Here is a 17,518-nt window from a genome sequence, read left to right as displayed (position 1 = left end):
CCGTGGTACAGAACGATTGGAGTTGCCTAGCAGGAGCAATCGCGTCCATCTAATGGCCCAATAATGGGTTATATACAATTTTTCTTAATTCTTAATACCTATTTGAGCTAGTATGATAATCTACTTCACTTGCATGTTCAGCCAGTCATAAAGTTGTAAAAAAGTTTCAGAATACCATACTTCATAGAAAACATAAGAATTAAAGCCTCCATTTGCTTTGATTTATAAACAAAATTTGTTGTGCTTACTATACGTACCACCTCAGCAAAAACTAATTCGTTCTCAATATTTCACCCTTTTACTGTAGCTAAAAAATCCGCATTTAGTCTGGTGGGGAATCCTTCGACCAACTTGCAGCAAGTGTCACCTCCACCCTGTGGAAAAACGTGCCAACTCATCAACTCCAGATTTTCCGCTTCCGTGCGAACCAGTGAATAGGTCGGATTAATGCTTAAAAAGCAAGTAAGAAAAAATAAAGCGAAAGAGTAATCATAAAATAAAGGAATGCTAGGCGAAGCTATTCAAGCGGAGAGTTAATTCCCAGTGTCCTTTCGTTTTATACCCGATGATGAGTTTTATTATCCTTGGCCGTAACCGCTGCCATTCCATTTTGTCGACTTGTCTGCAGACTTCAGCCGTCCGGTGTGTACGCCCGGTGTGCACGCTTCGGTTTGTGCATTTGTCATTGAATTTGGTCCCGGTGGTAGAAACAAATGGGACAAAAAACGTGGGGAAAAACAGACACACTCACACACACCCGAAACAAAACACCGCTGCTGTGCACCATCCGACGATCTCCAGCAGCGTGTCCTTCTATACCGTCCTTCAAAAAGGCAGAGATTTTTTTTTGCCATCGCTCGCTTTTAATTTCGTTTGTAATCCTTTCACGGGGCGAGTAAAAAATGACAGTATCATTGTTGATAATTATTTTCCTGTCTTTCACCCATTTGTGCACCGGGCGGCTGCTGGCCAGCAAGGTGGTATCGTTTATCATCTTCGGCGGCAGCCAGCATTCGACCGGTGCTGGGAAGGGGAATGAATGGGATGAAATGCACGAACAAAAAAAAGCATCCTTAATAGAATCAAAAAGAAAAAGTAGGTACTTAAGTGCACTTGCTACAACGGGTGTCGTACTGCGTTGTTCATAGTTTTCAATTTTCAAAGAAAAATTTGTCTTCACTGCCCCCTTGTTGAAGATGGCGGATTGTTTTAATTATTTTTTTTTCCTTCCATTCAATCGGTGTAGACAAACGGTGAAAAGAGTTCTTCTACATGGCAATGGCTTTCGTTGATTAGATTTTTATTAAACGGAGCTCATTCATCGCTCGAGCATTCATCGGCAGGGGATGAGCTGGTCTTGCAGTGCGAAAATGGAGCTAAATTGAGAAGAAAGAAGAAAAAACATCCCACACTGTTCACATTAATCTTCAGAGAAGATACCGTAGCACAAGAGCCTGCCAACTGCTGCCAATGGTCTTATCCCATTGCCCAACCCCACCGTTCGATAACGCTGACGAGGGCCGAGCGGTGACGACTGCAATTTTTCACATCATCTATATTCATTCGGTCGTAATTAAGTGCACGATTTGTGTTGGCAGCACCATTGGCTGGCTCCAACTTGCCATGCCGCTGCCGATCGATCTTCATTCGATGCTCGGTGAAAGGTGACAGGATAATGTGAATGCAAGTTGAGCGAACACACCAATCAATGGTTCCATTGGTTTTAGTTTGATGCGGTGTGCTGTTATTCGGAGAAAAGTGGAATAAATTGTTTGTTGAAAAAATTTGTTTTGTTGGACCTGGAGCACATGATTTCTATCATTAAGAGCTCTTGGAATAAAAATCCCAAATATTGTTGATAAAGGATTACTTTCGAAACAGTACTATTTCTAATATACTTCAACCAATATTCCAGAAAAGGACGCAATCCCTGAACAAGAAAATTTGGCCACTTTACCCAAACAATACCTTCAAAGGACATTCACCACAGTGCCACCCCTTTGACCCGTTGCTGTTGTTGTTGTTGTTGATGCTACTGATTGCCAGTTTTGCTAGCGGGTGGCATAAACATCCTTTCGGCACCCTTTTCCAGACCCGGCACTGCACGCGACACCGATGTGTGACGACCATAAAATTGGCGTGTGCATATTTCCGCTTCGTTGGGCGCATTGGCATGGATCTTTTTTTTCCCCGAGGTAAACTACGTTCCACGACCATCCGAGCCTAGTTTTGCAAACCAACTCTCCTCCGTCCAAAAGCCAGCGCGCCTTTTACCGCCGCACGTTCAATAGACTTCAATGATCTGACCGTCACTGTGCGGAGTGTTCCGTTTGACGGAATTACGAATTGATTCCTTCGACTGTGATGTTTGGAGAAAAGGCGAGCAACCAGTGTTTGACCAGCTATAAATCAAAGCATGATTTTAAGGAAATTGTTCAGCGAACAGTAAGCTGAAATCTGGGCTTTTATTTTTCTGCTCGTTTGTTTGCGCCAAGCATTAGTTCTAAAGATTTCGTTGCGCTTCGATTTGCAAGCGGTGTGCACTTTTTTTTTCTTCTCCTTTTTTGCCTTTTCAATAATATCCATCGTTTGATCTCGCCCATTCATCGCGTTCGATAGCGTCATGCATGTGGCCATTTGCGATGGTACGGAGATTATTAATACGGTTCTCGCTCTCTCTCTCTCTCTCTTTTGCCGTCTGTTGCTGTGATACGGTTTTCCTTTGATCTTTTGAGCATTTCATTTCCCCGGCCCAATATCGGTGCTTGCTGGGATGCAGTGTAAGCTTAATTAGGTTCGATGTTTGATATCCCGTTGACTTTTGGCGATTTATCCAGTCCGTCCACGGACACACATTTTCCCCCTTCTTTTTACCACACAAAAAAACCCTTTCAAAAAATACCTTTTTTCTGTCCCCTAGCGAAATGCCACTGTCGGTGAGTTATTCTGTCAATAATCGTAAAATTCAATCACCCACTTGTTCTTACCCATACTGCATACCGCAGGTTTTGGCCCAAGACAGTGGGATCACCCACAAAAATAACCCCCATCTTAAGCATGGCAATCACGCCAGAGGATCAGTTTCACCATGAGCTGAAGGAGGATGAAAAAAAAACGCTCACACACACACACGCCTTTCTCCTGCTTCGCAAACCACAATTTCACATATGCACACACGAATCTGACATTACGAGTGCCGTTAAAGATGATTTAAATCTCAACAACATACCGCGTGCGTGAACACACACACACACACACACACACACACACACACACACACACACACACACACACACACACACACACACACACACACACACACATTCCGCAAATGTTGTTGCTGAATGGCCGTAAACAAGTACCGAAAAGCGATAAACAGCAACTGCTTGGCGACGATGGCAAACCGCAGAGCCATTACCGGGTTGAATGTCTATTTTCCGCTCCTTCGCAATGCTAGGGATGGGGCAGGGCGGAAGAAAGACTTTCTTTTCCACAAGTGGACAGATTTGCGAGCATATGTATGAGTTTATCTTATCTGTCTACGTCTCCGATGGCGTGTAAGAAACTGCTGCTGCTGCTACTGGCTTGTAGCATGGTGCGGTTGGTGCGTTCTAACGTATAATGGAAAATGATTTTATCGATCGATTCTATGGACGGTGTGTGTGTGTGTGTGTGTGTGTGTGTGTGTGTGTGTGTGTGTGTGTGTATATCTCTTAATTCCCGTTTTTCTTTTGAGGAGCTACATGTCCACAGCACGAATTTGAGTGGCACAAACGGCAAAGCCGTAAGTTTTGTACAGTTGATGGAATTCATTCGCCAAATCGATGTTCTAGTTCTTCACATCATTAACTGTCAGTTCGCTATTGATCACTGCGCTTCAATGGTGCGTAGAGAGCGAATTGCCTTTCCACCAGGATGCTCCGCTAAATGAGGGAAACATTTAATTGCACCAGCCAGCCAACCAAATACACACCAACGGAAACCAACGCCAATGATACCACAATGAGCCACTTTTGTTCGTGTTAAATTCGTCCATCAATCGTCTCAAGCCGCATTGGTCCGGGGGGAGGGAGAGGGGGAAAGGGCCAACTAAAGCTGGGTACACAATGCAGCCATGGTTGCTCGTGCCACCACGTACCACCCACTTGCCATGGAATTGAACTGTCAAAACATGTAACATTTTTCACGCATCATCGAGGACTTCATCGAGGCACGCGCTTTGCCGGATATTTCGACCAACGAACGGGCGACCGTGTGGGCATCAATTGCGGATCCCATGTCTAGAAGCCATTACGGGGTTGGCTGGGTTCGATGACGCCACCCGGGACCCGGGGTTGGAAAAACAAAATATGAGAATCAAAACGGCGTATGACTTATGTGGAACTGTGTTCCGAAAACTGCGCCACGCATCAGATACGCCTTTAGTGCCGTGCGTAGGTTACATCACTATCCTCACCACACTAGGGATCGCTTCCCGAGTGTGTTTGTGGGGTTTTTTTTTATTCGTCTATCCGTTGTTGTTGGTGGTAAATCAATTTAAACGAGGGGTTTACTGACATTTATCATAGAAAATTGGTTTTCGTTCTTGTACGCCCGTACGCACAGGAGTGGATGTGTTGTCGTTTAACGCACTTTGGTGGAAAGGCGTATATGGCACATATGGACACTTAAAGGGGGAGGATGGAGGACTCCAGTAGGACACTTTTACCATATCAAACACGAATGTTTTCAAGCTGTGAAAACATAAAAACGCAACGAATGGCATGTACAGCTAATTGAAGTAATCGAATGTGAAAGCACATGGAGCACGGGGAGCGGGAGCTGAGATAAGAGCACTTTACACTGTAATTAAATGTAAAATTAATGGCTATCATTACTTCGGAACTGGGGGTGTTGGAGTTGCGATGCCACCCTGTTTAACAAATGGGCCACTATCTACGGTCACTATCGCTAGTAGTTAACCCCTGGTGAACCTTTTCCTCAAACATTGGTATGCCAAAAAAAAAACAGCCTCTGCACAATTCAATGCCCTCGCTCACCGGGAACACACGGAAAAAGGGCAAAGGATATTCGTTGGTCACACAAAATAAAATTCATATTTTTCGCCCACTCCGTTCGCTTTCACATTATTCGGGTGTGTAAACGTACGCAAACGGGCCCGAACGGTGAAGTATTTATCTAATTTAATGCGGTCGCCTTTAAATCTAGTAAAATATGAGCAAATTATAGTGCGTCCTTCCTATCTTTTGCACTAGACTTGACTGTTATCCGTGAAATATAACAACCTAGCAGCGCTCCGTTGCGTTGTGGGTTGTAGTTTGCCACATAAATATTCCCCAATTTTCATTCCATTCGAAGCAACAACAGAAGATACAACAACAAAAAAACCGACACGACCATACTGGTCAAACAAACCGATACTTGAGGATGTTCGAAAAATGTTTAAAAATACCATTTCAACCAGTGAATGGGCTTGCGTTACACGAGATGATGGGCCGACCTGATGCAGAAAAAGCAAACACATTCTCGATACAGCAACTACGCTCAGGACCTGCACTACCAAAGGGGGAAAAGGGATGCGTTGTTGACTCGAGCGAGGGACTTTTTCATATTTTCTGCTCAGTTCAGCAGCAGCATGCAGCCACTATCGAGCAACGCCACAAACGAGCAAGAACGGCCACTACATGAACGGCGATGATGATGATGATGATGATGACGATTGAATTGATAAGAGCCCCATTACTGCAACAGACGTTTCTTCCACCAATTATGGCAGCTATGTTGATACAGTTAATAAATTGCTTTGAGAAGAGGGAACGGGAAAAAGGGTGCCACGGGCCAGAAATCGGAAACGAAAGTGCGTGCCGGGATGTGTGCAGAATTTTTCGAAATCAAAGCAAACACTTACCCCGAGCCGTGTGCCTCACCGTATCGATGGTTTTGGTTCTTTTTAGCGTGGACGTTGCGGCTGTTGGCTTTTAAAGTATCACTGGAATTGGCTTCGTACTGTGCTAAGTGGAGTTGAATAGAATATTTAAAGATATCGCAAAGGTTGAAGAGGTCTTGGCTCTGCTCGTCCTGTCCCCCGTCATTTACAGTCACAGGAGTTAGCCATCATTTACAAGAGCTGTAGCTATTTTTGCTTTTAATTTCGGGCCTGCAAAACATGTCATTATCCAGTTAAACGTCCTAGCTGCAATTAAATTAAACAAATTGTCCATCCTCTGTTCAGGGAGTCGCTACAAGGTAGCTAAACGCTGTTTTGTACGACAATTTTGCGTAAGGACACCCTCAATCGAGAAGCACCTTTGACGTCGTTTAATTTTACGCATTTTCCACATCCAAGAGCAGCCAGTGGACAAGAAGAAAAAGAAAGCGAAAGAACAAAATAAAACGGCAATCCACTTGCACTAATCCTCATTACCATCAATCAGCAGACCGGCAGCCTTAAGTGGACGGGAAGGAAAATCGCTCTCCGAAGAAGACATTCGCGCGATTCCCCAACGTACCATATGCCATTAACTTTGGTCGGTGAAAAGAATTTTTATAATACGCGATTTACGATTCACCGTGCCAGAGCAATTCCTACCAGAAGAAAGACAGTTTTACGACCGATGCGTTGCGAGTAAGAGTGTTGTATCGTCCTGGCTCAACCGCCCAATGCCTACGTAAGTACTTGTCCTCCTGACCACGGAACACTAATTAGACCAGTACGGCGTTTAAATTTATTCATCAATTCCTCATCCGTAGAATGTGCATTCCAGGGTTCTTTTTTACGATTTTTTTTACGGTAAGGACAAAACACTTCAAAATTGCTTGGATGGGAGGGGGAAAGAACCTCTTCTAAACCGTTCCAAATCAAGCTGTAGCTGATGGATGGATATGCTGCAAGAATTTTTGGAACTGAAAAAAAAAACGGAACTGTCCAGTAAAGGAATACCCCAAAATTGAGGCAAGGAAAGATAAAACAGACGTAAAATTCTGATTAACAAGATTGTAAATTACGTTTCCTACAGCAGGGGAAAAAACTAACGGCCATTGGAACATCGAAGGGATGCTGTTTGAATAGGCTTGTGGAAAAAATGGAAATGGTACAAAACTTCCTACAAAAGCCAAAGAGCGTCTCCTTGGAAACCGCAGAAAACACCACTAGTATCAGGCTGGCCCAACAGCGTTCGCAATGGAAGCCAAATGGTACAGCTAGCCATCATTTCTAGCGGAGGAATTCAAATGAGATTGATTTAATTACTCCAGTGCGCTAGTGCCCGCCATACCGGAGGAGAACGTTTACAATCGAGTCACCCATTCCTGGGGGTAGTGGGATTATTTTTATTCGAATTTTATTGCCCGTGGTTAATGAGCAAGTTGGGTTTGGGATGACAAAAGTGTGCACCAGCGCAGGTCGGGAGATGTGAAAACCCAAGCGGCGAAATGGCAGTACGAACCATGGAAGCGTTCAACGGTTTTAATTTGATTAATGTCAATCCCGTGTGCTGCCAGCGTGCTGCTGGAGTGAACGGAGCGATTCGAGAATGGGCTGTGGTTGTAATTAAAAATTCCGATCCGATTTTAACGCAGCCTTCCGACTTCCAACCAACACAGAGTCGATATCTTCCTACCCTTGGCGAGGGAGAATGTTCTAACCCATTTTCTCTAACCCATTGCCACGATCGATGACATCGTCAATCATGTGATTTTCGTGATGGTGAAAGTAGGTAATGTGGAAAACTCACTAAGCCTACTTAGCGTGCAAAAGTATCTACAAAAAGATGACACATTATCGCACACCCCAGTAAAAAGGACATCCCGTCCAGTGCAACGGAAGGACGCTAATAAACAACCGACTTAGGCGTACTTAAAAACACCTTTTCATTTAATTCGCATCCAAAATTGTCACCGGCCAAGGCGGAAAGCAGAAAGTGTCGTCTCGCGGGAATGTAAGAAAATGCCTTTCCTCCCTAAGTACCCGCTAACGGCCTTTGTGGTGGTGCTTTATCTGCTCAAGAATATTGCAAAATTATGGTAAAAACGTTCAGCTCCGGCTGCTTTCCGATGTTTCTGGGCTGGGCTGAAACCCCATAAAATTACCATAAAATGTCTATTTTCCGATCGCTGACTTCATTCACGCGCGGACACCACTTCACGCCAGCATTTCGGCAGCAGCTGCACCCGGGGGCACAGGGGACGAACACATTTTCTTACATTTAATCTTTACTTTCTTCCGCTTTCGTGGACAGGTTGATGAAACAGTGCGGAGACACTATCACTGTGGTCGCAGAAAAAAAAGCTGGTCCCTTACGGTATTGGACGCTTGCCGATAGGCTTTCCACAAACCATTATCCTGTTTATCGGAAACCCGTAATTCAATACGAGCCTAATCGCATCGGCTGAAAATAAAAAGAGCGGGGACGGGGATTTATTTATTTTAAATTTCACCCATCAAAAAGAAAACATGATTTCGTCTTTCTTCCCCCTGGGTGAATTTGTTTCCATGTGCCCACAAACACACAGCTTGGGCAGTGAAGCATCCATCACAGTAAAAGGGACATCGAACACCAATTACCAATTGCGTACGGTTTTTGGTCCAGCGTCATCGGATCGTGATTGCCTGCTGAACATGTCAAAGCGGCAAACGTTGGGCAATGGGTGGATTTAAAGAATCAAAAGTAAAAAAAAAAAATATCGAAATTCAATACCCTTCTTGCCGGGCTGCACCGGGCAGGTGGATGAATTGAACCCGTGCTGGGGAAAATATATAATTTTTTGATTAACGTTCTTAAAAATGGGAAAAACCACACGCACACACACACAAATGCACCGTACAAAATTATGGTTTTGATGTGAGGGGGACGGCCCGTGTAGCATGATAGTGGCTCTTGAGTGGCTTTCCTGTTTGATGTTGTCACCGGGGCATCACATATGGTGCAGAATTTTGTTTTTTAAATCCGATACCACCGCACCAACAAACTGGCTCCCAACTGGCCCGGAGTTTTGTGAGTATATAGATTTTTTTTAAGAGTCAATACGGAAATTGAACATAATGGAGGCAGGAAATTCAATTGTGAACAAATTGTGAACCACGACAAGCCACTGCGCCAGGGGACTGGCTTCGCGGGATTAATGCATTAAAGCGAGTGTCGTGTGCGTCACGATGGACTACCACCAGCAAAGTAGGAAAAGCGAACGTTATCGAACGTTGCATTTACATTACATACAGTTTTTTTTTCTTTTGTTTTCTGCCCGCGTTTGTCCCGTAAATCTGACCCTCGTTTATCATGCCCGTTCTATTCAAATCGTCCACAACAAACGGCTCCCAGGAAAGATAAGCTCGAAGCTTCTATTCCCGAAGTTTGTTGCATATACAAACCCGAACGACGTAAGGACGCATCGGTTGGTGCAGGTTAATCCAGTCACATATTTCAGTTACTTCTGTGCGCTCTCCCTCCCCGGAAAAATTGAAATCCTTTTGCAACCTGTCTCAAAGTTCGAACAGCGCACACAAAGACGCCGAGGCGCTAAAAGATTTATGGCACAAAGATTATATGTTTATCGAATGCTTATAGATTGATAACCATTTTCGTCGTTTTGGGTGACCGGCGGTGGAGTTCCTATACCTCTGTGGCAGGATGTGGAAACCATACAACCCGACAACTCTCTCCCTGCCAAGAGCGAAAGGATGTGTGAGACCGTGCAGGAGCGTGCATAGCACCAGAAGAGATAGGACGACGCAGTAAATAAATGCTCATATTTAGCATTTTTGGCAAATAAATAATATACGGGATTTGTTTTCGAATTCCCCGGAGGAAAAAGGGGTATCAGGGAGCGAGTACGTGTTTTTCAATTTTCTTATCCCGAATTCTGAATGTTCCATCACCATTGTCTGGTTGGTACCTCGGGCAACCAGAGGAGGAAGTATAAATTTTTGAAATTTCAATAAACTGCTTGCGATTCGAATATTTCTTATCGAAATTTTCTCGCACCGTTCGAGGCAACCCACTTGGTTCGACGTAATAATTAACACATTTTTAAGGATTACGAAAATGGGAAATGTTTACCATTCCTTACGACTGCAACCATAAGCCGGGCTGGAGAGGATTCAAAGCGGCTCTTTTTGAAAATCGCACCATAGATTCCGCAGCAAAACGATGCCACAGATCAGAAGTTAATTAACGCACATTCTCACCCACTGTGCCGAAGAATGGTGGGGCAAAAGGGGAAGAGTTAGAAAATTTACGGTAAGTCCCTTGGCGGTGAACACAGGTTTTCCGGTAGATAAATCTACATCCCTCGCCGCATCCCTACCACCCTCCCAGCTGGCGCTGAGTTCCTGCAAACCTGCATTCCTTAAACATCCTCCGACCCGAGAAAGGACGCAACACCCCCACACTCCAAACCGAAGAAAGCGATTTAGGCTTAGCGAACGAAAGAAAGGGGGTTTTCTTTTTTTAACGGCCATCAGTTCGGCTCCTCGCTGCAAATCGAATAAAAATCCTCTTAATCAGCGTGATATCGAAATTCGGCAGTGGCAGAAAACTTTCCAGCACGACGATGGCAACCCTTTTTTCTGCGCTCCCACTCCCAACGCTCATCCTTATCTCTTTGTGGGCGGTTAGTTTATGAGCGTTTGGCTTCTTCGCTTCTGCCTTTGCTGCTTGGTTGGTCGTAAAGTTGTTGTCGCTCGTAAGCTATTTCGGCGTGATTTGTAGAAGGAATTTTTAATTCTTACTTTAACCGTTCGCCCAACAACCCCAGCGCGGGGCAGTCGGTTGTGGTAGTGTATGGTGCATTTTACATTTTACAGCGCAATCATTTCATGCTGGGCTGGTTTCGTTGGTTTAAATGTTTCGGTTCGGTTGAGGATTAGTGTCATCGGATTACTAAAGACGTTGGCTTGGATTAGACTGGTTGAAAATAGTATCAAACGGGATGTATCTCTTTTTTAAACGTTAAACCAAGTCCCGGGGTTCAATTCTCGAATAAACCGTGCCCCCGATACGTAAGACTGACTTTCCTGCTATGGGGATAAGTTACTGAAAGCCCTACATAAAACATACGTATGAAAGAAACTTGAAAGAAAGTTCGGTTTAAAACATACAATTCCTAAAATTCGTTCTGTTGCAAAATTAATTTCCATAAAGGAATCAAACAGCTTGTGTTTGTACATTTATGCATCAAATTTGAATGTGAACCAACGTTTATAACAGTATTTGCACAAACAACTCAAAAGCAATTTGCCAACAAAACAGCTCAAATTCATACTCTCAAACGCTGCACGACTTCAGTGGAAACAATGAGAACAACCGACGATCACCTCGCTACCAAACAACAAGTGCCTTACTCCTTAACAAAACAACCAAGAAGTGAAGCAACGACGACAAAAAAAAGTACATTTCGCATAAGATATCCTTTCCCAAATCATTCAATGTAAATAAAACGGGAAACCCCCGTCACGAGCACCAGCTGCTAGCAAATGAAGCAAAACAAAGCCATTTTCCCGCTCCCGCGTAAAGCAGGCGCCCATGTTGTAGCAAAACAAAAATAAAAAAAGAAGTCTCCCAAACAGAAACAAATATTCAATAAAGCATCCGACTTTCTTATGCAAATTATATGCAAATACACTGGCACACAGGGGCAGCGAAAAGGATTCGACCAAGGAACTGAACAAAAGAAAAGGTGGAAAAAATCTCAAACAAACCCTTTCTCGAATAAAAAAAAACAGTGACTATTTTTGCATTTTCTAATTTTAATTTCACTCATCACCCCATTCTGTACTGCAGGTGGGCCCCCTTTTTGGCGAAAGTGATATGATTTATGCGCTCCCACACACACACACACAAAATAGCAGTGTGCCGGAACTGTTAATTAGTCCCCGGTGTACTCGGACACGGCATAACACACTGGAGCAGCGGTTTAAAGTTTTTTTTCTTTCAATTTTCCTTTCGTGTCCTTTTCACCCATTCCAAGTTTGATTTCTTTAGTGCTGAAATTTGTTTTCGTTTAGAGTTTTTTTTTTCTTTTTGTAACAATTCCTCATTGGCTGAAAGGGAACGCATTTGTTTCTGTTGGCCCGTCGGGCACTAATTCATTCGCTAATTTGCTTCCCGATACGCGCGAACATTGCGCGAGCTGCATGGGAAAGGGTTGAACGGCAACAGTTGGTGCGTGACAGCGATTGGTGGCGCAGTTGTGTGGGGTGTTTCGGTGATGTTTTTTCTTTAGCTTTTTCTCTGTCTCATGCATAGCTTTCGTTTCAATTTTCAGCCTACCCTTTTGTTCACTTTCTCCTTTTCAATTCATTTGAACATTTTTTCTCTCTCTCTATTTTCCTTTTTATTGTCACTGCATTGTAAAACAACTTTTTTTTACTTTACTACTCTAATTGTATTCAGCTTATCCTTTTCCCAGTTTTTTTCTCTGTTGTTTATTGTTTTGGTTAGTCTTTTAGCGTTCTAATTTTCCACCAATTGCATCTTGGAAATTGAGTTTTTCGCCAGCTGTGTGCTCAGTGCTTTAACAAGTTCTGCGCGAACAACACATTTGCTCCTGCGAAACACAATAGCAGCAGCAGTTGATTGGATTTTTTCGACAGTTTTTTTTTTCTTACTACTTTTGCCTACTATTTCGGGCCAATTTGACTCACTCACACCCAGCGTTTCGTACTTCACAAGAGTACGCTCCTGCCACTGTCAACTCACATATCCGAGCCCACTTAGCAAAGGGGTGACGTCGGCGTATCGCGCTCGCCGAAAAATAGGTTCGCAAATAAATCAACCAAAGCGGGCTCTCGTGCGAGCAAAGCGCCCCACTGACACAGACACTGGCGGTAAGCCGGGGGACATACGGTTTGCGCTTCCTGTCCCGTATGCGCGTAACGCTCCCGAAAGCGCGCGTCAATCGGGGCGGGCGGGTGGGATTTATATCATTCGCGACCACCTCTACGCGCCACCAGGCGGGAAGATTTCCTTCACCTCTCCTCTGTTTTCCGCTCAGCTCCCCCGCTATTTGTTCCGCACTTCTTTTTTCGCGAACGCTTTTGCCACAAACAAATAAATAATCGAATCGAAAAATAGGAAATGCCACTGACAGCACAACAATGTGAAAACGCGCTGCGAAGCCTCTCTAAACCCATCCCTGCAGGGTGGAATGGTGGGCTGCTGATCGCTCGGGGTAAAAGTCAAATTAATTTCCGGTCTTCCGGCACTCTCAAGGACGCGCAAGAGAAATGGCTGGCGAAAGATTTATGGTCACCGCTCTATCGCTCCCGGCGGTGCTTCTACAGGTTTGGCATGAGGTATACTACATGTGTATACCGACTGCTCATTGAATGCTCAATCGAGTGGCGTTTCGAACAAAAGCCAACGGCGGTGGGGTAGCTGTAATCATTGTAATGCTATAATAGAAAGAAGCGAGAGTAGGCTCCAGAATCCAGTTGGAATGTTGCTGATTAAACGATATAACCTCTCCGCTGACACGTTCAAAAGGCGTGCGCGATCTGGAATGGAAAATGTCCCGGCGCCATCGCCACCGAGTTTGCAGACACTGCTACAGAGGGAGGGCGGCAGGTTTTTGTTTTACAAACTTATTTAAACATTGTTTCACAAACCCCGTCGACCGCTTCGCGATGTAAAGGCAGGCGGATTTCATTTGATTTAATCCGTTCATTTCTAGTGCCGCGTAAAGTCAACTCTCCCGCTTCCCCTGCACCCGTTTGCAGAACGAGCCGAAAAGATAATTTAATCTTGCTTAATTAAAACGACCCAGCACTTTATTTGCACAGACGATTGAGATGAACATAATTTTATCATTATCTTTAAAGAGAACAGGGAACATTTCCCCTTTCCCCCGTTGCCTCCCCTTCCCACCTTCTCTTCCTCACCATTAACAACACCACCAATGATGATGGGAAGGATTTTTCAAAACTCGCCACAAACATAGCTCCTTGGAAAGCCGCGGCTTGGCCACCAACAAGCAGCATCCATCCTTCCACCCAGAACCCCGTCTGTGGTTGGACAAGGGCGTCAAGCTGCCACGCCAAGATTACATCAAACGACGCTGACAGGACGTAGCGTCCCCCAGTTGTAACGTCATTTCCCGCACTCCAGTGTCGGTGTCACTACGAATTTGACGCTCCGCGCGCGCGCGCCCCCTCCCCTACGCCGGATCATATTTCCGTACAGTTTATGGTTTTGTTTGCACTTTCACTCGCCACCTTTTGGGTTGTATTTTTACGCCACCTTTCACCCCGCCGGGCATGAACCATCCGTTACACCAAAACGGAGTAAAAGGGTTGTGGTGGTTCTCGGTTTTCCAACTCATTTTCCCATTTTAAAACTTCGGCGGCGGTTGTATGTGCGACCGTGCGTTCTGTGCATACAGCTTCGAAAGCGAAGCAGATTGTGGGGTGTGACGTTACGAGATTGGCCATTAGATTGGTTAAGCAAATAGCAAACAAATATGACTCACTTTCCACACTGCTTTGGCACGGTAAGGCCCACCTTACCCCGTGGAAGGACCGTTAAGCAGAGATTTTAATTAAAGTCATCTTCCGCTACCTGTCAAAAACAATCCTCCGCCCAGCGTCCGGAAATGGCGTCAGCCACGGACGGCATGGGACTGCTGATTGCTAACAAGCTGTCAGGATACCGAGATGACAATTAGCTGCTCGCTTTTGCGGCTGTGTACAACACGCAGCAATCGTTATGCGTACAGGCGGGGAAAGATAGGGCGTATGGTTGCAATCAAGATGTTGCGTCGCCGTGAGTGTGCGGTACTGGACTAAGGCACAAGGGCCAAGGACATTAGAGGATAGCTGGGAGATTGTTATAGAAATCTAGACAATGCATCGAGTGAAATGGGTGCAGTTACCAGCGTGTATTGTTGGGAACTTTCTAAACTACTTGCACCGGGACGATACGGCTACGATTGCTACAGGATTGGTGGTAATGCTCGTAATTGGATGCATTTTGTATGGCTATGGCCTCATTATAGGTTTTCACTCGAGCCGCGGCACTGGATAGGTGTGAATCGAAACACTTGAATTGTTTCTTGAGAACAGGATCGATTATATCCCTTTACTTGAAGGCATACATTCATAGCAGGGCCTTGAAAACACCTGGCCTTATTGTAATTTGCCGAATGATTATAGTGAAGCAATTTCATGTGAATTTCTTAATACACGAATAGCTCTAGTAGGATTTTACTCTCTTCGTCTCCATATTAGTATTACTCTAATGATTTGAATGTTTTGCCTTTTTTGAAGACAATGACCAATATAAGACTATCACCACATGTGTGATTTTAATACTTACGTTAGCACAATGGAAGTTTTTTCAATTTTGGAAATGATTCTAGTAAAACCTTGCAGTTGTATGAATGCATTCAGCTGTTGCGAAATACCATTATTTTGTACAAAAGACGTACGACAAGTCTGTTATGAGTTCAAGCCGCGCAAGAGGGTTGAGTTCTCTAAATGCAGGACTGGCTGCCCTAAGTTCCCAAAAGTTGTGTTCTTATTCATCCGTACATTTAACAGGTGCTTGTAGAAATAGGTATATGAGAGACGCCCGTCAACTTGGTGTTAATACAATGTATTAAAGTGTAAAACTAAAAGCATGAAGTAATATTTATATATCACTTCTGAATGAATATTACGTAGTTACAGCTAGCGTAGAAGCAAACCATACTGTTTAGCATGTAATCAGATTGTAGCTTGCTCTTGATTATACACCACACTAATTGTATATTGTGCTCTTCGAATCGATTGTACCACTTACCACAAACCATATATAAACTGCACGAAAAATCCTCCCAGAGCTATTCAAGTTCTAGTGTTGCTCTATCCCTAGTGAAACCTCATCTTAAAGCTAAATTTGTCCTCAGCAATGGAACAAGAAATCAACCAAATAATCTCCTTTCTGCGACGCCCTTTGAAATGGCTCGGTTTTGATGTGATCGATCCAAACTGGAAGGTGACGCCGTTGACAATGTTCACGATTTTCATGTTTGCCTTGCAACACTACACCAGCTACTTGTATTTATCTACCCATCTGGATATGTTCGATATGTTCACCGAATGCTTTTCCACATCGGCCGTCGCGCTGGAGATAGCGATCCGGATGGGCCTGCTGGTACACCAACGCGAGCTGCGGAACGAAACGATCGAAATCATACGCCAACAACAGTAAGTGTTCAGGAAGCAATCAGTGGTGAAGTGATGGGAATACTCTACTTTGCTTTTCTCATTTTTATTTTCCATTGGTTTTGTGTTAGCAAAATGTTTGGAAACAGTGCTGCGATCAGGAAGGTTACGGCACGGTTCCACAAGCTGATTTCCGTGACACTGCACGCACTTGCCGCATGCTACATGTCGACGATGATGTTCGAGCTGATCCCGATCGTGTCTCCCAATCCGAGAAAGAGCAATCTTCCACTTCCGATGTACCTGCCGTATATGCCGCATGATGTGACGCCCTACTGGCACCTGAACTATACCTTCATCACGGTCATGAACTTTATGTGTATACTGTTTCTGGTCGGCATTGACGGGCTGCTGGTGCTGTCCATTCTGGCAGCCGTGCACCAAATCAAGCTGCTAAAGATAACCATCCAGGAGCTGGACATCGGTGCGGAGCAGGCGGAGCTACACCGGGAGTTAGTACGCATTATTCAGATTCATCAACGCATCCAGCAGTTCATCCACCAGCTAGAACAAACGTACTACATCGATCTGTTGGTGGACTTTGGTCTTGTTTGTCTGATCCTGTGCATGGGACTGAACGTGATCGCCGACGAAGTAATCAATGCGATCTGGTTCTTTCTGATTGCGGTCGTATTTCAACTATCTTTGCTATGCTTCAGTGGCAATCTACTGCTGATCGAGAGCGACTCACTGTCGAGCTGTGTGTACTCGATCGATTGGCACGCGATGCCGGTGCCGGAGCAGAAGCTGCTCATGGTTATGATCGCGCACGCACAAAAGCCTCAGGTGCTGAGAGGCATCTTTATGCCACTGATCATGTCTAGCTTCCTATCGGTAAGATCTTAATTTACTATGAAAATATGTTTCTTCCAATGTTCATTACTCTTCCTTACGTTTAGGTAATTAAAGCCAGCTACTCCTATTTCACATTGTTGCATTAAAGGAGATCGCAGTGGTGCAAGGCATCAGCAAAGTTCGGCAGGCTAGTTCATTCTACCTACGAGAACATTTTAAGATTTAAACCCGAACGAATTTGATGAACAAAAAAATAGGCTTCTTTAGCTTTGAGCCGAATGGACCGTGCCCTCATACGTAGGACTGACTATCCTACTAAGGGCAATCAATAGTGGTTAAAAGCCAAGCCCGCTAATGGTACAGGTAGGTCTTGTCCAAACAACGGTTGTTGTACCAAAGAAGAAGAAGACACGTTTTACCACAACAATTTTTTTTTCGAATTAATCATTTATACTACGTATAACAACTCAATATACACTTAAAAGTTTGTTTGCACAGTAGTTTGCTTTTCAAAACGGAGAAGAT

General features: G+C 44.3%; 1 protein-coding gene across 1 annotated transcript; it reads left to right on the top strand.

Annotated features, from left to right (window-relative positions):
- The first annotated feature begins 16,488 nt into the window (after positions 1 to 16,488).
- Positions 16,489 to 17,177, top strand: LOC120893286 (putative odorant receptor 19b). The gene is made up of 2 exons (XM_040295086.1): positions 16,489 to 17,032; positions 17,098 to 17,177. Exons 1-2 carry the CDS (start codon positions 16,505 to 16,507, stop codon positions 17,137 to 17,139), a joined length of 570 nt encoding a protein of 189 aa, XP_040151020.1. The 5' UTR covers positions 16,489 to 16,504; the 3' UTR covers positions 17,140 to 17,177.
- Positions 17,178 to 17,518: the final 341 nt, after the last annotated feature.

Source organism: Anopheles arabiensis, chromosome 2 (genome assembly GCF_016920715.1).
Source record: "Anopheles arabiensis isolate DONGOLA chromosome 2, AaraD3, whole genome shotgun sequence".
NCBI lineage: Eukaryota > Metazoa > Arthropoda > Insecta > Diptera > Culicidae > Anopheles > Anopheles arabiensis.
Note: the sequence above shows the minus strand (reverse complement) of the source record. Positions and strands in the feature narration are given on the sequence as shown.

What these genes read in the sequence shown, in the direction of transcription:
- LOC120893286 (XM_040295086.1), top strand. Translation starts at nt 16,505, where the DNA reads ATGAACTTTATGTGTATACTGTTTCTGGTCGGCATTGACGGGCTGCTG. An exon ending in TCATGTCTAGCTTCCTATCG is followed by an intron (nt 17,033 to 17,097) that starts GTAAGATCTTAA and finishes CCTTACGTTTAG; the next exon opens with GTAATTAAAGCCAGCTACTC.